This window comes from Phytophthora infestans, genomic scaffold (assembly GCF_000142945.1).
Source record: "Phytophthora infestans T30-4 supercont1.4 genomic scaffold, whole genome shotgun sequence".
In the NCBI taxonomy this organism is placed as follows: Eukaryota; Oomycota; class Peronosporomycetes; order Peronosporales; family Peronosporaceae; genus Phytophthora; species Phytophthora infestans.
Genome location: NW_003303755.1, coordinates 4419101 through 4436632, shown reverse-complemented (window position 1 = coordinate 4436632; position 17532 = coordinate 4419101). Strand labels below are relative to the sequence as shown.

Here is a 17532-nt window from a genome sequence, read left to right as displayed (position 1 = left end):
CTCTGATGGTGATTGTTGATGAGCTCTCCCTCGCCGGTGTTTTGGTTGGCTCAAAAAGGGATGCTAGTACCGAGTAAATCTTTATATAAGAAACTATCACATAAGACACAACCAATCAGAATTAAGTGAGTATTTTACTTGGTTTTTGTAAGTCTGGAAGTTTCCCTTTTGCTTCAACAACCGATATCCGCATTCCGCACTCGACGCCCGCAACTGGTCGCCGCTATGCCGAGTGAGTATGAGGACAAATATCTGCTACTGCGGGACGAGAACACAGCACTCAAGAAGAAGAAAAATGAGCAGGAAGCTACCATCAAGTGCATGTACACCAAGCTGGCGATGATCGAGGAGAAGCTCTCTAAGACACGGCAGAGCGAGGGCAAAAAGAATAACCAAGATGATCCTGAGACCGGAGGCAACACTGTGACCGTTGTCCCTGTGCGACGAGATCTCGACACGGAAAAATTCATCGCTGCGTTGAAGAACGAGAACACCACGCTAAGGAAAAAGAATCAGGTGCTGATGGAGAAAAACCGGTGGTTGGCAGAGCAGTGTCGACAGTCAAATGCCGTGAAGCGACTAGGAAATAAAGCACACCCGTCAACACAAAAGCGACCAGTCGTACGGAAGCCAGCCGCTAACAGGGGAGGCTTCGATGGGAATCTCCTTGAAAAACAGACTGAAAGTGCACGGAAACTACACCGTGATACCTTTTCAGGGGATCTAGAGGTAGCGCTGAAGAAACGACTTGTAATTGCGGAGAAGCAACTCATGAAATTACAGAAAGAGAACGAGCAGCTACGCGCGAGTAACAGTGGCAATCGACTTCAGCTGAAACCGAGACGAGATAACAACGACGGGATTGGGCTTAGTGATGAAGGAGATGAAAAGGAACAAGACGAGATCGACAAAGAACCCGCGAACTTGGAACTCGACCAGATGAAGAGGGAGTTGCGGGATCGCCAAGCGCAACTCGCCATTCTCAATGCTAGATACGAAAACTTAGAGTCAAACGCACTGGCAGAACGTGATATTCAGGAGAAGACGCTAGGACAAATGGAGCACTTGAATCGCCAAGTACACAAACTCAGAACGCAATTACAGGACGCTAATATGGAAAAGGAAGAGCTGGAAATTCGAATTATGAAAGCTGGCGAGCATGAAAAGGAAATTGCAGCTTTGCGGGAGCAGAATCGCCGCTTGGAAGAACGCATGACCTCACTTTGTGAAAGTCCGTTTATCAACGATGCTTTCCAGCGCAAGGAGCGCATTGACAAGCTTTTTGCCTTAGAAAAACTAACGCAGGAACAGAAGGCGACGATTACGGACATGTCTGAAGAAAACCAGAAGCTCCAAACGGTCATTCGAGAGCTACAAAGCACTATTAAACAGTTGAAGCAGGCGAAAGATCGAATCGAGCAGGATCTTGCGCAAATGGCGCATCATTTGATGGAGGAGAGAAATGCAAGAAGTCTTGACTCCATCAAATCATCAACCGGAAACGTAACAGGTCCAACACTGCGGCCGGACCCGATCGTGATTGTCCGCCCGCGTACACCTGAGCCACATCGCCAACCTCCAGAGAAACGGGACGCTTGCTCTTCCCCGGTGAACAGAAACGCATCACCCGGCAAAAAAACTGCATCTTCGGTGAACGTGTATGTCATCTTTACTTTCTCTTGCTGCATATGTTTTTGCTTGATCAGCACTAACGTTGTCTTGTGTGTGACGTCTGCTTAATGCAGGGGTGGAGGAGTCGTAAGTCGACAGTACGGAGACCTACCTTCAGCGGCTGGTTTTCTCGATACAGAAGAGGAAAACAGCGTGAAGCATTTGCGAAATCGCGTTCACGTCCTTCAGATCGCTCACTTGAAGTCAATGCAGGAGCTGGAACGTTGTGAAAAGATGCTGCAAGCTCAAACGAATATTAATCGTGAGCTCGCCTTGGAGATCGAGGAGTTGACCACGTCTAAGATTTCAAGCTCAAATCAACTCCAACGTCGAATGAAAGAGCTTGAACTACTATGTGAAGAGCGACAGCAACGAATTAATGCCCTTCAAGCAGAAGTGAGACAGTTAAAATACGCTCGAGAAAAAATGCTGCTGAAGATGAGGGAGGCTGACGATGAAAGCTCTGGGGAATCAAGCGATGAGGAAGAGAGCGAAGTGGCGTCCTTGTCAGAATCATTAGTCTTAGCCGCAAGAGATCTGGCTCCAGGTGAACAGCTTCTTGAATTGGGGATTATAAGTGGAGACTTCGATAGTAGTGTGGTAGGGATTAATTCCTCCACTTTTGTACTGTGTGATTTCTACGATTTCGAATCGCAGTCCACGCCACTTATCATGGGAAGCCGACCGGAGTACAATTTGTCAGCTACGTTCAAAGTAACGGTGGATGGCTTTTTCTTACGATATTTGGCCTCCGAGTCCGTCGTATTGGAAGTACATCAAGCTATCCGAGGGGACTTTAAGCTGATTGGCAAAGCATCAGTCCGTCTTTCGAAGTTGCTGCAGTCAAAGGGGGTTGTGAAAGAATCCAAACTTTTTGTAAAATCGATGTGTAGCGTGGATGGTGGCTCGACAACTATCGGAACGTTGAACGTCATTCTCAGGCTTTCCACCCCAATCTCGGAAATTTGGCAAGTTCACCTTCGCTCGTACCCCCAAGATATCCAGTTACTGTCGAAGTCAGGGAAACGAAGCGAGCTTCAAGTGCCATCAGATGTACTGTGCGATCAAGACTTCCGTGACGATCCAATCACAAACGAGTTGCAGATTACTGTATTTGCTTGCAGGAAGTTGCGCTCTTATGGAAAGCGTTCCGGTGGCTCAATATCGCGAATCCCATCCTCGTACGCACACTATCAGTTGCTGGGATTCCCGGACGTTTTCACCAATATCGTGTCTGACTCAGCGAGCCCAGAGTATGACCTTAGTAGCAGCCGACAAGCATTCAACTTAGAAGTGGATGCATGTCTTCTTCGGTTCTTGTCCCAATTCCGCTTCTGGATAACTGTGTTTGACGATCAAATCGAGCTCGATGATAACATACAAGAAGACGGAATGATTGGGAGGTGTGGAATCATGCTATCAGATCTTGTAAATGGCGAAACTATTCGTGGGTGGTTTCCATTGAAAGGTCAAAACGATCAACACGCCGGCGACATTTCTGTATTGATTCAGTGGAAAGACCCGTTCCAAGTACTGCAACTGACTTCTTCTCAACGAGCACGTGGAGTAAATGGACGTCCGATTGATATGCATACACTTGATTTCGATCAGCAACACGCTTTGTTATCGATGTTTTCTGTCGACATGGATGGACGCGTTAATTACCAGCAGTTCCTACATTACGCTACTCCGTCAGAAGAACTGGAACTGCTTGTTGCGAAAATGAAAGAGCGGCTCGAATACGCAGTGGATTCGGAGCTGATAATCTCTGTTAAAGATGCTTTCACAGCCGAAATTGATGCCAGGGAGCGAAAGAGTATGCTGGTCTCTGTCAACACCATGACGCAAACTGCAGAAAAGTACGGAATATTCCTCTCAGATGCGGAACGAGATCTTTTACTGTTTACTTTTGGAGTGGCTACAGAAAGTAGCTCAAGAGTGGGTGGAAGTGCTGCAAAGTCTTCGGGAGACAACCAGAAATTCATAGCTATGAATTACTTGCTACTCCATATAAGTTCTCGCCTTAGCTGTACCGAGCGGCTACTGTGCCACAAAATCCGACAAACGATGCACGCGTACGTTCAAGAGCAAAGGAAGCGAAAGGCAACGGACACGATGCCTGCACCTAAGCTGTTTGAGAAGTTTGATGATTCGAAGTGTGGCAGAGTCACCCGGTCAGCGTTCAGAAAATGTTTGTCTGCGCTGGGATTCGATTTGATGAATGTTGAGTCGGAGTACCGTGAGCTGGTCAGGCATCACACGAAGCAATCCAGCTCAAATGACCCCCCAACCAATTCGATCGACAGCGATATAACAACCCCTCATCAAGTTCACATTGATCTGGACGAAGACGTCCTAGAGGATGCAAGAGCTAAGCAGCTACCGAAGCAACGGGCTACTTTTAACGATGACTCAAGACAGAAGAGCCCCAAGGTATCGACACAAAGTCAGCCAGAGTATACTGCAATAGCTGTTCCTGCAACAACAGAATTCCAGCGACGGAAGCAAGCTTTTATGGATCGAATGAAAGCAATTGCCTCCGCAAGCAGTAAGAACTTGGTGTACGAACAGGTGGAGAAAAGGTTACAGGATCAACGGGTGCAAGCAAAAGAACAAGGGTTCAAAGTATTGTCGCAACGGGAGCGCCTCGAGCAGCAACTAAAGCAACTCCACATTCCGCAAAATATCCACCATGACGCTGCACGGACGCTTCAAAGACAATATCGCCAGTATAAAGAGCAGCGACAACAGCAGCGGGAAGCGAACTATGCGAAGACTACAATCATGGAAGCAGATCTTCAGCTACAAAGCATTTTGAGAAAATGGACGTTTGCCGACCTAAGAGAGCAAGAAGACAGTATTCTGGATGAAATTGAGCGTGACGTTCCTGTAGCAAAGCGAGCCAAGTTGCTTACGAAGAAGCAGCTGGGCTTTTTTCTTTCAAAGACACCACGAATCGTGCTGCCTCCTGCACTGCTATGGCAGCTTATGGACTACTTTTCTGTGAAGGAAACTGGGATGGTAGCGTATCGATCGTTTCTCAACTTCATTTTCTCGACGTCTACTGAAGAAAGTAAGCGGGAAAAGAAGCAGCGTCTGTCCGTGCTTCGGCGACTTCTCTTTGATGTTGGATACGCATCTCACATCTTTGTTTCGGCTGGTGACATGAAAGCATCGGGATGTATATCTTTTAAGAAGTTTCACCAGTGCCTGTCAAGACTTGGTGTTCAGCTGTCTCCCAAGGAGTTGCATCTTGTAACCATTATGTTTGACGCAAATGGCTACGAGATACTCTACCATGCTCTTCTCCACGCTCTGACACAATTGCCACACTGTCAGCAATTATCTGCAGCCTTGGAACGATGCCATCGCTTTGGAATATCTGCGCTACGTGATAAGATTTTGATTTTTGTGAACTCTGACGATGGCCGAATGACCCAGGAAGAACTGCTGCGTGTTCTAATGCAACAAACTTCTGAGGGTACACAATTTGATTCGACAGACGCTAGCTTGCTCTTCGAGATGATCGGAGGGAACAAGGAAGTAACGCAGCGGATTTCAATCCAGGATCTATGTCTACGACTCGAAGCTGCAACAAAATACAGTCGAAAGTCGATGCATGACGAATGGAACAAGTACGATTTGCATTACCTGCAGCGATTAGCCTGGAACTGCAGGAAGCTCATTTGTGGAAGCTACTTTGATTTGAAGTTCGAGTTTGAAAGATTTGACTGGCAGGAGAAGGGGTTCGTCTCTTTGGTGGAGTTTATCACAATTGCACGTCGACAGGGATTCTTATTGCTCACGGAAACCCAATTGAAAGGCGTAGCGAAGAGCTTCGGTGTGAAAAATAAAGGCTCGTTCGGTATCAACTATCGACAGTTCTTGGACTGGACTACACCACCGCCGCCAATCGACATGGATGTTGTCGAAAAGAAGCTTCGCAAATGTGCACATGAGCAAGCTAATAACCTTCCAAGCAGACAGCTTTCTGAGGTCTTTGCTAGTTGGAACCAAATCTTCTCGACGGAAAAAGAGTCGACGTCGGAAGGAGTGATAAGTCGATCGACATTCGCGAATATCTGCACCACTCGCCTGAGTGTACCACTTGACGAAAACGAGTTGCGCACATTACTCTACACTTACGACCCTGAACTGAAAGACCAAATGGACTACGGTGCTTTTCTCAAAATGAACTGGCGAGAGGCAACCATCACATACCAGAAACGAACTCAGGTTATTAACGATGCTGCAAAAGCAAAAACTATAGTAGCCAGGATTGGTGAGCAGCAACTTCAGAACCGAAAGGGCATTCCCAGGGAAATCGCAGAGGCCTTCTCGTATAACAAAGACTCGAGTAGCGCATTGGTGGAATCCGGTCAGTTCATCCTAGCGATGCGAAAACTAGGGATCTCGTTGTCACCGGACGATGTCAATTCTATCTTTGCTGCATTTGGAGAGCAGCCAGATAAGAGGAAGCTGAATTTCATGAAGTTCTTCAAGAACTCGTGCGACCTAAATGTGTCCAACTTTTCTGAGGTAAAACCTGACTATCAGCTTTCGGCAGCAGATGAAAAGCGACTGAGAAACGCATTAGGGGCTGCTGCAAAATTCTCATTGCCCACGTTTCAGCAGTGTTTTGTGCAGTTTCAAGAGTTTTGCGTGCTCCACCGTTTTGCTGAAATTGCCCCATCGAAGCTGTGGCGGCAGATGGAAGCAAACGGCTTGGTCGAGTTATTATCGAAGAGAGCAGTTGGACTGTTATCACAGAAGTTTTCGACTTTATTTGACGACGAGGATGGGGATTCAAGCCTGAGCGTATCTTTAAAAGCTGTCCATACTCACCTCAAGGACTTCTTGCAAGACGCTCCTGCTAAAGCTTCCCAAGAGCACGAAGAGCGTGAGTTAGTAGTACCTGCAGCAGAACCAAAGACTCCACGAGCGCCTATCGCCACTCTTTTGGACTTTCTAGACTCGTGTGACGAGCGTGGAGTTGATTTACGTGGAGAACTTGAAGCTCGCGACGGCATGTACACAGGCTTCATAACAGCAATGGAACTAAAAGATATCCTACTACGTCTAGGGATCGCGAAATCTGCCTCATCTTCATCTGCAGAGGCAGTGATAGGACAACTAGTTCGTCAGTTCCGAAGCCCCGAACGAAACGATGCAGTACGCTATACGGAGATGCTGTTCGAGGCGACCAAACCTGTGTGGCCAGGTGCTGAATCACGCTATGATATAAATACTGAGCACTTGCGATCACGCATTCGTCTAAAGGCCAACTTTGCGGGTCAAATCGACCATTCCGATAAAACGATTTATGCCAGATTGGATGCTGCTTTTAATCATTTCGACCGAGACCAGAAGGGATTCTTGACAGCGGATAGCATTTGCAATGGACTGCGAGCGTTAAACTACGATCTTGCTCCAGCCCAACTCGGCATCTTGATGCTCAACATGTGCGTCTTCCACCACGAGGGAGGTGGGCTTTCACGAACTGAGTTCGACTCGTTCGTGCTAGATCCCTATGCTGCCTGTCTATTGAAGAAAGTATCCGATAGACTTTACTCCGAGGTGCAGTCTCAAAGCCAAACCTCAATGCCACGAGTTGCGTATTTGAGCCGGCTCTTAATGGAATGTGGTGGAAGTAGTCACCAAAGCAGTCTACCAGCGGAAACTTTTTGGACTCAACTGGAGCGAGCGCTGGAGCGACAAGTGACAACACTAGACAAGCTACGACTAGAACATCTTTTCGATGTGGCGCGAGACAGTAAAATTGCCTACAAGCTCTTCCTTAAGGTAATGTCTCAATGGCGAACTCCAGTCAGCGTCCCTGTAGTCTCCCTTGATAGCGGTGTGACCAAACAAGGACAAAAAGGCACCTCCGAACAACGAGCGGCAACTAAACCGGAGAAACAACCTTACTCACAGGAAAACGCCACAAGCGATAAGCTGCCTTGCGCGAGCGATGCTATTCTTCGATCACTGTACAACCAGATGTCATCGATTGATTTTGCCTCCCAACTTGACATTGTGGAGGAATATTTGAGAGAAAAGGATCATCGACACACGGGCAGCATCAAGATGAAGCAGTTGAAGCGAGTGTTCGACCAGATTGGTCTGTCCCTGTCTGCAGATGCCTTTACAAGCTTGCAGCTTTACTTTCCAGGTGTAGCGTCACCGAGCCGCACACAAGAACACGAAGAGCTTATAGCTTACGGAAAGCTTCTGTTGGCACTAGAAACGTTTTATGGGAAGAACGACGGCTAATCACTTCAAACAAAGCTGTTGAATTTGTAAATCACGATCCTGCTGAGTCGCCACCAGCACCCACGAGTTCCTTTTCCATGGTCTTAACACGGTGAAGAACCCGCGCAGCATCCAGTCGACGATTTGATGCGAGAAGCTTTGATATCAAAGTACGGTCTTCAGCTATGCGTTTGTGAAGACGCTCGACATACATGTCCAAGGTCAGCTTCCCCGTCTGCATCTCGATTTCCAACAACTGCTTCTTCAATGCGAGAGAATCGTATCGATCGTTCCACTCAAGCGCAGTGGGTCCTGTTAATGACGGTAGTTTTGCCCCCACCTTTTCGAGCTGATATGGTAAAACACAAGATTTCTCAGCAATAAATCCCAACAGGAAATGCCTACAGTATCCACTTACCTCTTCATTGATAACATCGTAGCTCACTATCAGATCGAGATGGTGCGGATCGTCCATCTTTGCAGTGATAGAAGCAAGTTTCTCCTCTTCCACCGTTGCGCGGCTGTCATCGGAAACTTGCGTTGTATTGTTGCCGGACGCGTTGGCGGCTTCGGTGGGAGATGGCTCTAATGTCACGCTTGGGATGGTAAGCTGTTCCGAAGAAGTAATCATAGGTTCAGGATAATCCCCAATGACCAGATCCTCGACAGTTTCCTGACGGAATTCTTTCTCCTTAAGCGGGCGACGCATTTGGATAGCGATCTGTGACCACGAGTCATCATTAGGTACAATGAAACCCATTTCATTGGCAAACAAGAAAAATGGTTACCTCGATATCCCCTCCACAGGGTTTTCGGTTTAATCCGAGGAAAGGAAGATGAGTGTTTACTTCGCAGCAAGTCAGCAGAGGTGTCTGTAATTGACATTCGCAATGCGCGTTAGACATAACCATCAGCATTGATCACCAAGCCATTCATACATACCAGTTCTTGATAAGCCCGAGCAACGAGTTCAGGATTGCGAAATAACGTTCCCGGCTTCCATACTTCGAAAATGGCTTTCTTTATCTCCAAAAGACGCATCGTTCCTCGTGATCTGGCCAGCTCGAAGACAAAATCCGTCTGGCCTGAAGAGATTTTCGTGACAAATCGAGCGTCCTGAGTAATCTGGAAGTCTGCAGTTTGCCCCTCGTGCGGCGTTGTGGATGGAAAATTGAGGCAAAACTTGACGAACACGGGTTTGCCTGCCACCTGGGACAGCCCAGTTACACTTTTCACAGAGACCTTCACCTGGTCATCTGCGATAAAGGGCAGCTCATATTCCACTTGACGAAACGTTTTGACAATTTCGTAACGTGGTGGCAGCTGCAGTGAGTTTTGTCTGCTTTTCCGTAGCTTCTCTAGCTCGACAGCATAACGCTTACGCTGTTCGTATCAAACACAACTTTAGACACATCCCACCAACGCAGGATCAAGTGCGAGAGAGTGCTCACCTTTGCCAACCACTCCGATGCTTCTCTCCGATTAACTGACAGATTTTCCTTTGCCAGCGTCATCGCTCTGTTACCAAAGTCAATCAGCAGTTGTTCTAGCTCCTGAAATTTAGCAGCGGTAGCGAGGTTTTGTGCCGAGTTCATTGTGTTTGCATTATCAGCTGCGTGCTGCTTTAGATCAATGAGGTTTTGGATCTGTTTCGCTCGTCGCATCGCGTCCAGCGCACCTTGAATGTCACCCTTCCGCTTCAGCGTCAACGCCGTCTCTCGTGCTTTCTGTAGTTTTGCAGTGAGCTCGGCGATATGGTCAGTCTCCACATTACCTCTAGCACTCGCATACCTAACAGGCACAGCAAGTTTTTCCATCTCTGGCACAGAAGAAATTGAATGCAGCGATCCGCTCGACATTACGGTCGTAAGATGGTTGGATTTCCCCTCGGAGTCGGACTCATCGAACGCGTCGATAAGGTAATCTTCATCTATCGATGGGGCAGCTTTCAGCAGCCGAGACCTAGAGAGAGCTGATTTGGGCTCAACCTGTACTGAAGCAGCTACAGCACTTCTCGTTGTTATCGAGGTATTTTGAGGTACATCTTCAGCCAAAGAAGCGTCAACAACACCTAGATTCCGTAGTTCCGCCGCGAATGCTGGATCGTTCATATCCTCAGCGGTTACTTCGACGTCTGCAGTGCTGTCATTGTCGCTATCAGCTTCGCTTTCGTCGAGAGATGCAGCACTCGAGTTCAGACGTACCGACGTGGTACTGCTGATTGTAACGGAGCGATAAACAGCTTCAGTGGCTGCTGGGGGTGCAGACTGCTGGGCTGCTGGTGATGGTTTAGACATCGCAGCGGAAGTTCGCAGTTTGTCTCGTTTTATTTCCAGCTCCTTAATTTTCCGCATACACGCAAGTGCATCGGCAATCTGGTTCTGTCGTTTAAGTTGCACAGCTTGCAGTTTACACTCGTGAATCTGCGTCTCCAATGCTGATACCTGCTGCATAGCGTCGTCTTTCCTCGCCGTACTTTTACCACTTGAATCTTCCGACAGACCCATTTTGGCTAACTGAGCCAGAAATTCGGGATCCTGCATGTCCTCATCCGTAACTTCAACGTCTTGGTCTCCATCATCCAGAGCAGCCTCCGTGGACGCTCTGCCCCTCATTCCGGTCCCGTCATGCTGTATTAGACCACTCGAAGTGTCAGTTTCTTTTCCTTGTGCAGCCTGAAGCTGCTTGGCCTCTCGGAACTTGACCAGAGCCTCTTGAATCCTCCCCTCTCTCTTCAGCGCTAGTGCCTCCATCTTCAAAGCGTGTACCCGTGCAGCTCTCTGCGACGACGGCGTCATTTCTTCTTCGTCTCTTCTCGGGCCTTGAGTAGGTGCCTTTCCGCTCATCTCGACTGCCTCCCTATTGTGATTCTCCCTCGCTGTCTGATGAGCCTCGTTCAGCACCCCACGGAGCTCGTGCTTCGCGTCTCGGTGACCATCACTCTCTTCGTCCTCGTCATCCAGGTTGATTCCGTCTAGTTGCAAGTCTCTCAGGATCTTTGCTTCTTCGTCGTCCTCATTGTCACCTCCAATCCCGAATAGAATACTCTCCTCCGTCGGACTCATGCCTCCAGTGGCTCCTGTAGCGGCCAACAGAGCCTGAAACTCCGCCTGCACATCCGCGTCGTTCACTGGCTTGATGCCAAACTGTTTCTGCAGCTTCGCGAGGTTGTCCGTTTCCTCCGCCACCGCCTCCTTCGCGCGGCTCCGACGCCAAAACATTTTTACTTCCGCTTGCTTTTCTGAGTCTAATGATGCAATCGTTGTGATACAATACCCGTTTGAGTGATGGAAAGAGTGACATGGATACAAAATGACTTCAACATGGCAAGAACTTGTTCATCACACTCCGTTGACGCTTATTAACTATTCCCACGCTCTCGAAGCCTTTCCTCGTTTCCTGTCTCCATCGCTAGTCGCTGAAGCTCGTTCTGCTCGCTCCAAGGCGGCCAACGTGTCGTCTAGATTCTGCTTTCTGTGTCCGGAATGTGCCGCCTCAACGACAGCTGACGCTTCATCATCGTCCCAGTCTTCCTCACCAGAGCTCACGTCTCCATTGACAGCTACAAATCCAGCAGCAGCAAGAGCACACTTGCTTCCACCTCGAACGACGAAAGATTCGGTCTCTTCTGGCGCGTAGGAACCTCTTCGTCCGTTTATCAAATTGTCACGCCGCATGTCTCCTGTCCGCATCTTTTTCTCGGTAAACGCCTTGCGCGTCTTGATCGTTTTGATAGACTGGCGACAGAATCCTTCCGTACGCTTGTCGATCACAGGTGTCTCCTCGAAGCGAAACATATTGAGCTGTGGGTTACAGACGTCGCACGTCCCTTTGCACTCCGTCACTGCCATCTTTTGACCGAAATACCGCAATAAAGCTTGACGTCGACACTCTTTCTTTGTTGCAAATGCCTTCACATGCTCCAATAGCTTCGAGGCGTGCGCAATCGTGTCCACGTTCTTTGATCTTGACCGCTTCTGTCCAGCTGTAGACGTAGCACTATCGGGCTGCTTCGAGGCTTCTTTCTCAAGTAAAAATCGGAACAGATCATAGTCACGGGCAGAGTAGAAAAGTACACTTTGACTTGGCTCTCCATCTCGCCCAGCTCTCCCTGACTCTTGGTAAAAATTCTCGAGTGTTTTTGGGATATTCCAGTGCACGACGAAGCGGACATGAGGATGATCGATGCCCATGCCGAAAGCAATTGTTGCACACACAATTTGAATCTCCCCACTCAGCCACTTTTGCAGAGTTTCTTCCCGTTCTTGCTGCGGGATTTTAGCGTGGAAAGCGGCAACCTTTGCATTCGGGTCTCGCTGTCGTATCGAGAGCACCAGATCATCCGTGTCGCTCCGCTTATGGACATACACAACGCCACATGAACTGGCATGATCTTTCTTGATATAGCGACACAATGCTCCCACCGGATCCGCTAACATCTCCTTGTCGTACACGGTATACGAGATGTTTGCACGGTTGAAATCTGCTAACAGGACATCGGACCCATCGGCTGCAAAATGCAATTGCTTCGTGATATCGTCACGCACACGTTCGGTAGCAGTAGCAGTGAGAGCAATAATTGGCACGTTAGGAAACGATCTTCTTAGCCTTCCCAAGTTCCGATATGCTGGACGGAAATCGCGGCCCCAGGAGCTGATGCAGTGAGCTTCGTCGATTGCAAACAAAGCGAGGCCTCCTTGTTTCTGCAGTTGCTGCAGTAGCAGCTTCATCTGGTCGCCCTGTAGCGTTTCAGGTGTCGTGTATAGCAACTCGATGCGTTTAAGATCGGCGTCTTGCGTCTTGGTCTCGAACTGCTTCAGCAGTCGAGTTACAATCTGTTCTCGATGAGGCTGAGTCACCAAGGAGGACAGCATCTCCACTCCGATATTTCTTCTGCGCAGAGCAGCTACTTGGTCTTGCATTAGAGCCAACAGCGGACTGATTACCACTACGAGGCCGGGTAGTAATAGCGCCGGCAGTTGGAAGCAGAGTGACTTGCCGCCTCCAGTGGGCATCAGAACCAACGTGTCCTTTCTAGACAATACGCGACGCAGAGCAGACCCTTGAAGCCCTCGAAGAGTCGAGAAGCCGAACTGCTGTAAAGCAGCGCGGATCTTGGCCCGGCGCGCTGCCTTGGCGTCGGCCATGAAGAAACTTGAAGTGAAATGACCAGCTCAAAAAAAGCAATTATTCACAATCATTGCTGCTAAAGCTTTCTCTTTTAGGTTTAAGAGCGAAAGAATAATTCTTTTCAACTTCAATTTATTTTAAAATCATTTAAACTTAAAAAATCTGTTTTATGCATTTTCAATTTTTCTTACAAAAATAAGGCGTTTCTATTTGCTAAGAAAAACAAAAGTTTAAAACAAAAAGAAACGATTTTGCTTTTTTTAGTTTTTAAAAACAGCAATAAAGCTTTCTGATTGGATTTCTAAACAAACTTAATGTCCGTCTTCTGAAAAGTAGCTCAAAATGGTGCGGAAGGCTTCTCGTTTAGCGCCGGGACAGCAGTCGGTGGAGGAAGTTCTGCTTAACCGTTTGGCCAATGGGGACAGTGTCACATCCTCTACACGCTTCTCAGCGGCGCTGCCCTCTTACGGCTCGACTCGGCGTTCTCAGACATCGACGGCCCCTCGAGGGACTGCAAGTGCAATGCGTGCGTAGCTTTCTGCATTGCCGCTATGAATCGATTGCGAGCTTGGTCTGCTGATACTGCTGCGTTTTCTCCAATAATCTCACACCCCAACAGATCTATCAGATAGCAATCGTGCTGGAGCCCATGTGTCGACAGCTCCGGCTGGAAGTGAGTCGAAATCTTCCGCTGGTACGGCAGGGTTAGCAGGAGCACCACCCATGTCGATGAAGTTTATGCAGCAAATGTCGAGTGAGATCGCAATTCTCGACCAGCGATTGCATCGTGTAGCCGCGAACTTGGCTGCAACTCCAAGCTTTGGAACGGAAAAGTGGACAGCCAGATCTTCGAACGATAAACGCAATGTTCATCAGTTAGGGATTGAAAAATTCTTGCAGAATAGTATAGAGGAAGTCTCTAACGCACACAAAGTTGTTGGAGGAAACAATGATCATATACGGCGAACGACGTCGGTGAACCCGAAGGCTAGTGCTCAAGTAAGCTACAGTGTGCGTGATATTCGCTCGACAGTGCGACGTCTGGACAAGGTGTTCCACGAAGTAGCCTCAGGCGATAAGCAACGCCATCTAGCGGCTACGAAGATATCGATGACGTGTCGAGGCTTTGTAGTCCGTCGTAGATACCAGAAATTGCAGGCTGCTCTTGGAGGATGGCGCTCTCGAAAGAGCATCCTCTTTCTCACATACATGGAGGAATTCGCAGCACGCGAAGAGTTTGTTAACAAACAGATTAACATCATGCAAGAAGAGCGAACTCGGTTTTTCTTGCGTCGTGTGCTGGCTGAAATACGCGATGTCGTACTCATGAACTTGCCGGTGAAGATGGCAAGGCTCGAAGAAACGGAGCGTCGTTTCCGAGAGAGACAATGCAATTTATTGAAATACGTATTCCTACCATGGAAATCGGCAGCTTTAGGCCCACGAAGTCGAAAGAGAGCTTCAGCTGATGCCAGAGCACGCCACTACGCCGCAAGACAACGCCTAGAAGCGATGGAACGATTCGATCTCATCACCCAGGAAATGGTCCATGAAGAGTTCCTCAAAGACAACATCCGTCGAATTCGTACTCGACACCCAATGCACGTACTCAAACGCTACTTCCACCTGATGAAGGGCATAGTATTCGTCCCTTTGAAGAGGAACATGGAAGTTGCGATAGCCCACGATCATCGGAAAGCCCTCAAACGCGTCATGGACGAATGGGTGAAGATTTTTCGAGCAACTCAAATTGACAAAGCCATCGCAAGCGCAGTTGAACAACGCACTCTTGAACGATACGATCAGCACTTTAACCTTCGCAAGATCGATGCTCACTACCGACGAACACACATGCTCAAGCATCTACGTGCCTGGTTTAAGCATTGCCAGCTTATCCGTCGTGTACGACGGCTGTTTGAGGGAAGCACCAAGGAAACGCTGAACTGGCTCATGAAACGCTGGCGCGTTCGAGCTCAATATCAACACGCTTTACGGGAAAATACTGTGGAGGAATGGCACGCGTACTCACGGCGTATATATACGATTCCGTTTCGACGATGGTATGTTTTCATGGCTCGCAGACGCGCTGCACGGGCGGCAAAGGAGAGCATTTGTGTTGCTTACGAGCGTCGCCAACGACGTCATATCAAGTACAATTTCTTTAGGTTGTGGAAGCATCAAGTGTTGTTCGGCCACATCGAAGGCTTGCATTCCAAAGTTCATTTATTACGCAGTCTTGAGGACCAGAAGCGTATGTGTATCGGGTTGGAAGCCAATGCAGCGCTATATCGAGATAATATAGCAGCATTGCAAGCGTCAATCGTGCAGCTAGAAGACAAACTCAAGGAGAAGCAGCAAGAACTTGCTCAATTACACGAGACTACACAAGCTACACGTTTCGGTATTCACCAGGCTGAACAGAGTATCGCTCGTGTGCAGGGTATGCTTGAAGCAGTAAGAATTGTCCATCCTGGCACAGTGGAGCGCATCGAGACCATGTACAGAGACAACCCGCTGCTCTCGAAAGACCTTAAAGACGTCATCACACTGCACGCTAACAAGAGACGCGAACTTTTATCGAAGATTGAGCTGGATCGAACGGAACTGGAGGTGCAGAATGCTTCAAAGGGAGCTGGAACACAAGAAGACCAAATGCTCTTGCATAGAGTCAAATGGGTTCTCTCGCGCTTAGATCTGGGTATGCACGAACAAAAGAGCAGCAACCAACACGACACGAGAATGGCCGGTAATAATCGCATGGAGACTATGAATCAACTCTGTGCTTTGTTCGAGTTTATCCGCAATGGGGACACTGCGCTGCTAGCTCCGGTAAATAATCCAGAACATCGTGAACAAGTGCAACACAGCGAGCCTTTTGGCTCCATGTTGCATATTGGTAACTCCGACGATGGAACTGTTCATCGAGCAGATATCATGGATGATTCCAACACGTGGCACTCGTTCTTGCAGTCGTTGACGATCAAATTCGTTCCAGATAATCTGCTGTCAGTCAAGGAGCGACTGGTGCGCCGTGCCACTCAAATGGATGCCGAGATCGCTGAGATCAAAGCGAACCCGCAACTCCATCATCTCTACAGGTAAAACAACAACTTGGTATAGAAAGATATAGCATATGAACGGATTTCTCCTTTAATGAACGAGCGAACGGAAGGGACTCAATCCTCAAAGTGGGGGGGAAGCACCACATTCCATCCACCTTTGTTCTATCTACCCCTTGTCGACATGTTACTGCCAAACTGCTACCCAAGAACCTGTGACCTTAATACCAAACACCGTCGCCCTGACTCTGGAGATTCCTGCTGCCGGTTAGATCCGCAAAAATTAGACACCACGCCCACGATCTGCCTGTCTGTTTTACTCGTTCTGGTGAATCTTGGCAGCCAGGAAGAGCTTCTGGAAGGACTTTCCGGCGTAGCGGTTGATGTGCTCACAGTACGTGCTCATCTGCTTGGTAATGAGGAGCGACTCAAGACGCGAAGGCTGGTTCACCGACTTGAAAAAGGTGGGGTCTTCTTCAGGCACAAGCTCCTCGCCGTTCTCGCGACGTACCTTGTTCTCCTCCCGCTGTCTATTCTGCCACTGCTGGTAGGCGGCGCGCTGCTTAGATAATGCGCGCTCGTAGCCTTGAAATTTGTAGTGCTCCTGTGCGAGTTCATCGGCCCACAACGTCATGTTCTTCAGGCTGCTCTCCAGGTAGGCGTTGGTAGCTAAGTCCAGACGCTCAAAGCTGCTGGCCGGGGCGCTGTCATTAGCGTGCGCCGTCTGTTGCAACCAGCACGTGATGATGTCGGAGTTTCGAATCTCAATGGGGATTTCCTCCACCACAGTGGCCGAGCGGATGTCAGCCTTAGCGAAGATCTCCTTAGTGAATGAATTGGTCTTGTATGTGTCGATGAAGGCCTTGGTGAGACGCACAGCACGCAGACTGAGCGATCCCTTGGAAGTCTCGGCAGAGTCGTAGATGAGGCAAATGGCGTTCGGACCCAGCGACTTTTGGTATTGGAACTGGTGCTCGATGAAAGAGGCCGTGCAGAAAGTGCCCATAGCCACGGACTGGTACCATCCCACCTTATTGTTATCCATACCCACTTCACGCAGACTCTTCATCATGTCCAGCTGATACTCGTCCGCACCCTTCTTACGCTCACTGCTGGGAGGCGACGGGAAGCTGTTGGTCACCTCCAGCACCTGTTCATTGTCCACACCTAAAAGTGATCCAGCCACGCCGCCGGGAAGGCTTTCGTGACAGTGCTTAATGATCTGCAGTAGCGCCACGCCCTCCAGCGCAACACTCGTAACGGGAGTCACACCTTCGAAGATGTCAATGGCCTCAGTGGACTCGGGAGCCGGTCCCAAAGCCGCCACAGTGGAAGAAGAGGCATCGGAAGTGGCAGGTGCAGCAGCGGCGGGCGTCCGTGCCGGCGTCGCGTCGTGTCGAGACCCCAAGCCATGGTGTAA

The 17532-nt window shown here is 48.8% G+C and overlaps 6 protein-coding genes across 6 annotated transcripts; 2 read left to right on the top strand and 4 right to left on the bottom strand.

Annotated features, from left to right (window-relative positions):
- Positions 1-225: 225 nt before the first annotated feature.
- Positions 226-7477, top strand: PITG_03998 (uncharacterized protein; the record flags this gene model as incomplete). The annotated part of the gene is made up of 5 exons (XM_002906979.1): positions 226-1658; positions 1746-4023; positions 4105-5907; positions 6571-7389; positions 7442-7477. The coding sequence occupies 5 exons, from the start codon at positions 226-228 to the stop codon at positions 7475-7477; spliced, it is 6369 nt and encodes a 2122-aa protein (XP_002907025.1).
- A 498-nt stretch (positions 7478-7975) lies between these two features.
- PITG_03997 (uncharacterized protein) lies at positions 7976-10034 on the bottom strand (the record flags this gene model as incomplete). Its single annotated transcript, XM_002906978.1, has 7 exons — positions 7976-8272; positions 8342-8425; positions 8519-8644; positions 8712-8795; positions 8866-9306; positions 9375-9905; positions 9966-10034. 7 exons carry the CDS (start codon positions 10032-10034, stop codon positions 7976-7978), a joined length of 1632 nt encoding a protein of 543 aa, XP_002907024.1.
- Positions 10035-10482: 448 nt separating this feature from the next.
- On the bottom strand, positions 10483-11144 carry PITG_03996 (uncharacterized protein; the record flags this gene model as incomplete). Its single annotated transcript, XM_002906977.1, has 2 exons — positions 10483-10495; positions 10624-11144. The coding sequence occupies 2 exons, from the start codon at positions 11142-11144 to the stop codon at positions 10483-10485; spliced, it is 534 nt and encodes a 177-aa protein (XP_002907023.1).
- A 313-nt stretch (positions 11145-11457) lies between these two features.
- On the bottom strand, positions 11458-13070 carry PITG_03995 (ATP-dependent DNA helicase, putative; the record flags this gene model as incomplete). Its single annotated transcript, XM_002906976.1, has 2 exons — positions 11458-11466; positions 11532-13070. The coding sequence occupies 2 exons, from the start codon at positions 13068-13070 to the stop codon at positions 11458-11460; spliced, it is 1548 nt and encodes a 515-aa protein (XP_002907022.1).
- A 706-nt stretch (positions 13071-13776) lies between these two features.
- Positions 13777-16155, top strand: PITG_03994 (uncharacterized protein; the record flags this gene model as incomplete). Its single annotated transcript, XM_002906975.1, has 3 exons — positions 13777-13842; positions 13930-13968; positions 14041-16155. The coding sequence occupies 3 exons, from the start codon at positions 13777-13779 to the stop codon at positions 16153-16155; spliced, it is 2220 nt and encodes a 739-aa protein (XP_002907021.1).
- An 88-nt stretch (positions 16156-16243) lies between these two features.
- Positions 16244-17525, bottom strand: PITG_03993 (eukaryotic translation initiation factor 3 subunit H, putative; the record flags this gene model as incomplete). The annotated part of the gene is made up of 2 exons (XM_002906974.1): positions 16244-17262; positions 17385-17525. 2 exons carry the CDS (start codon positions 17523-17525, stop codon positions 16429-16431), a joined length of 975 nt encoding a protein of 324 aa, XP_002907020.1.
- Positions 17526-17532: the final 7 nt, after the last annotated feature.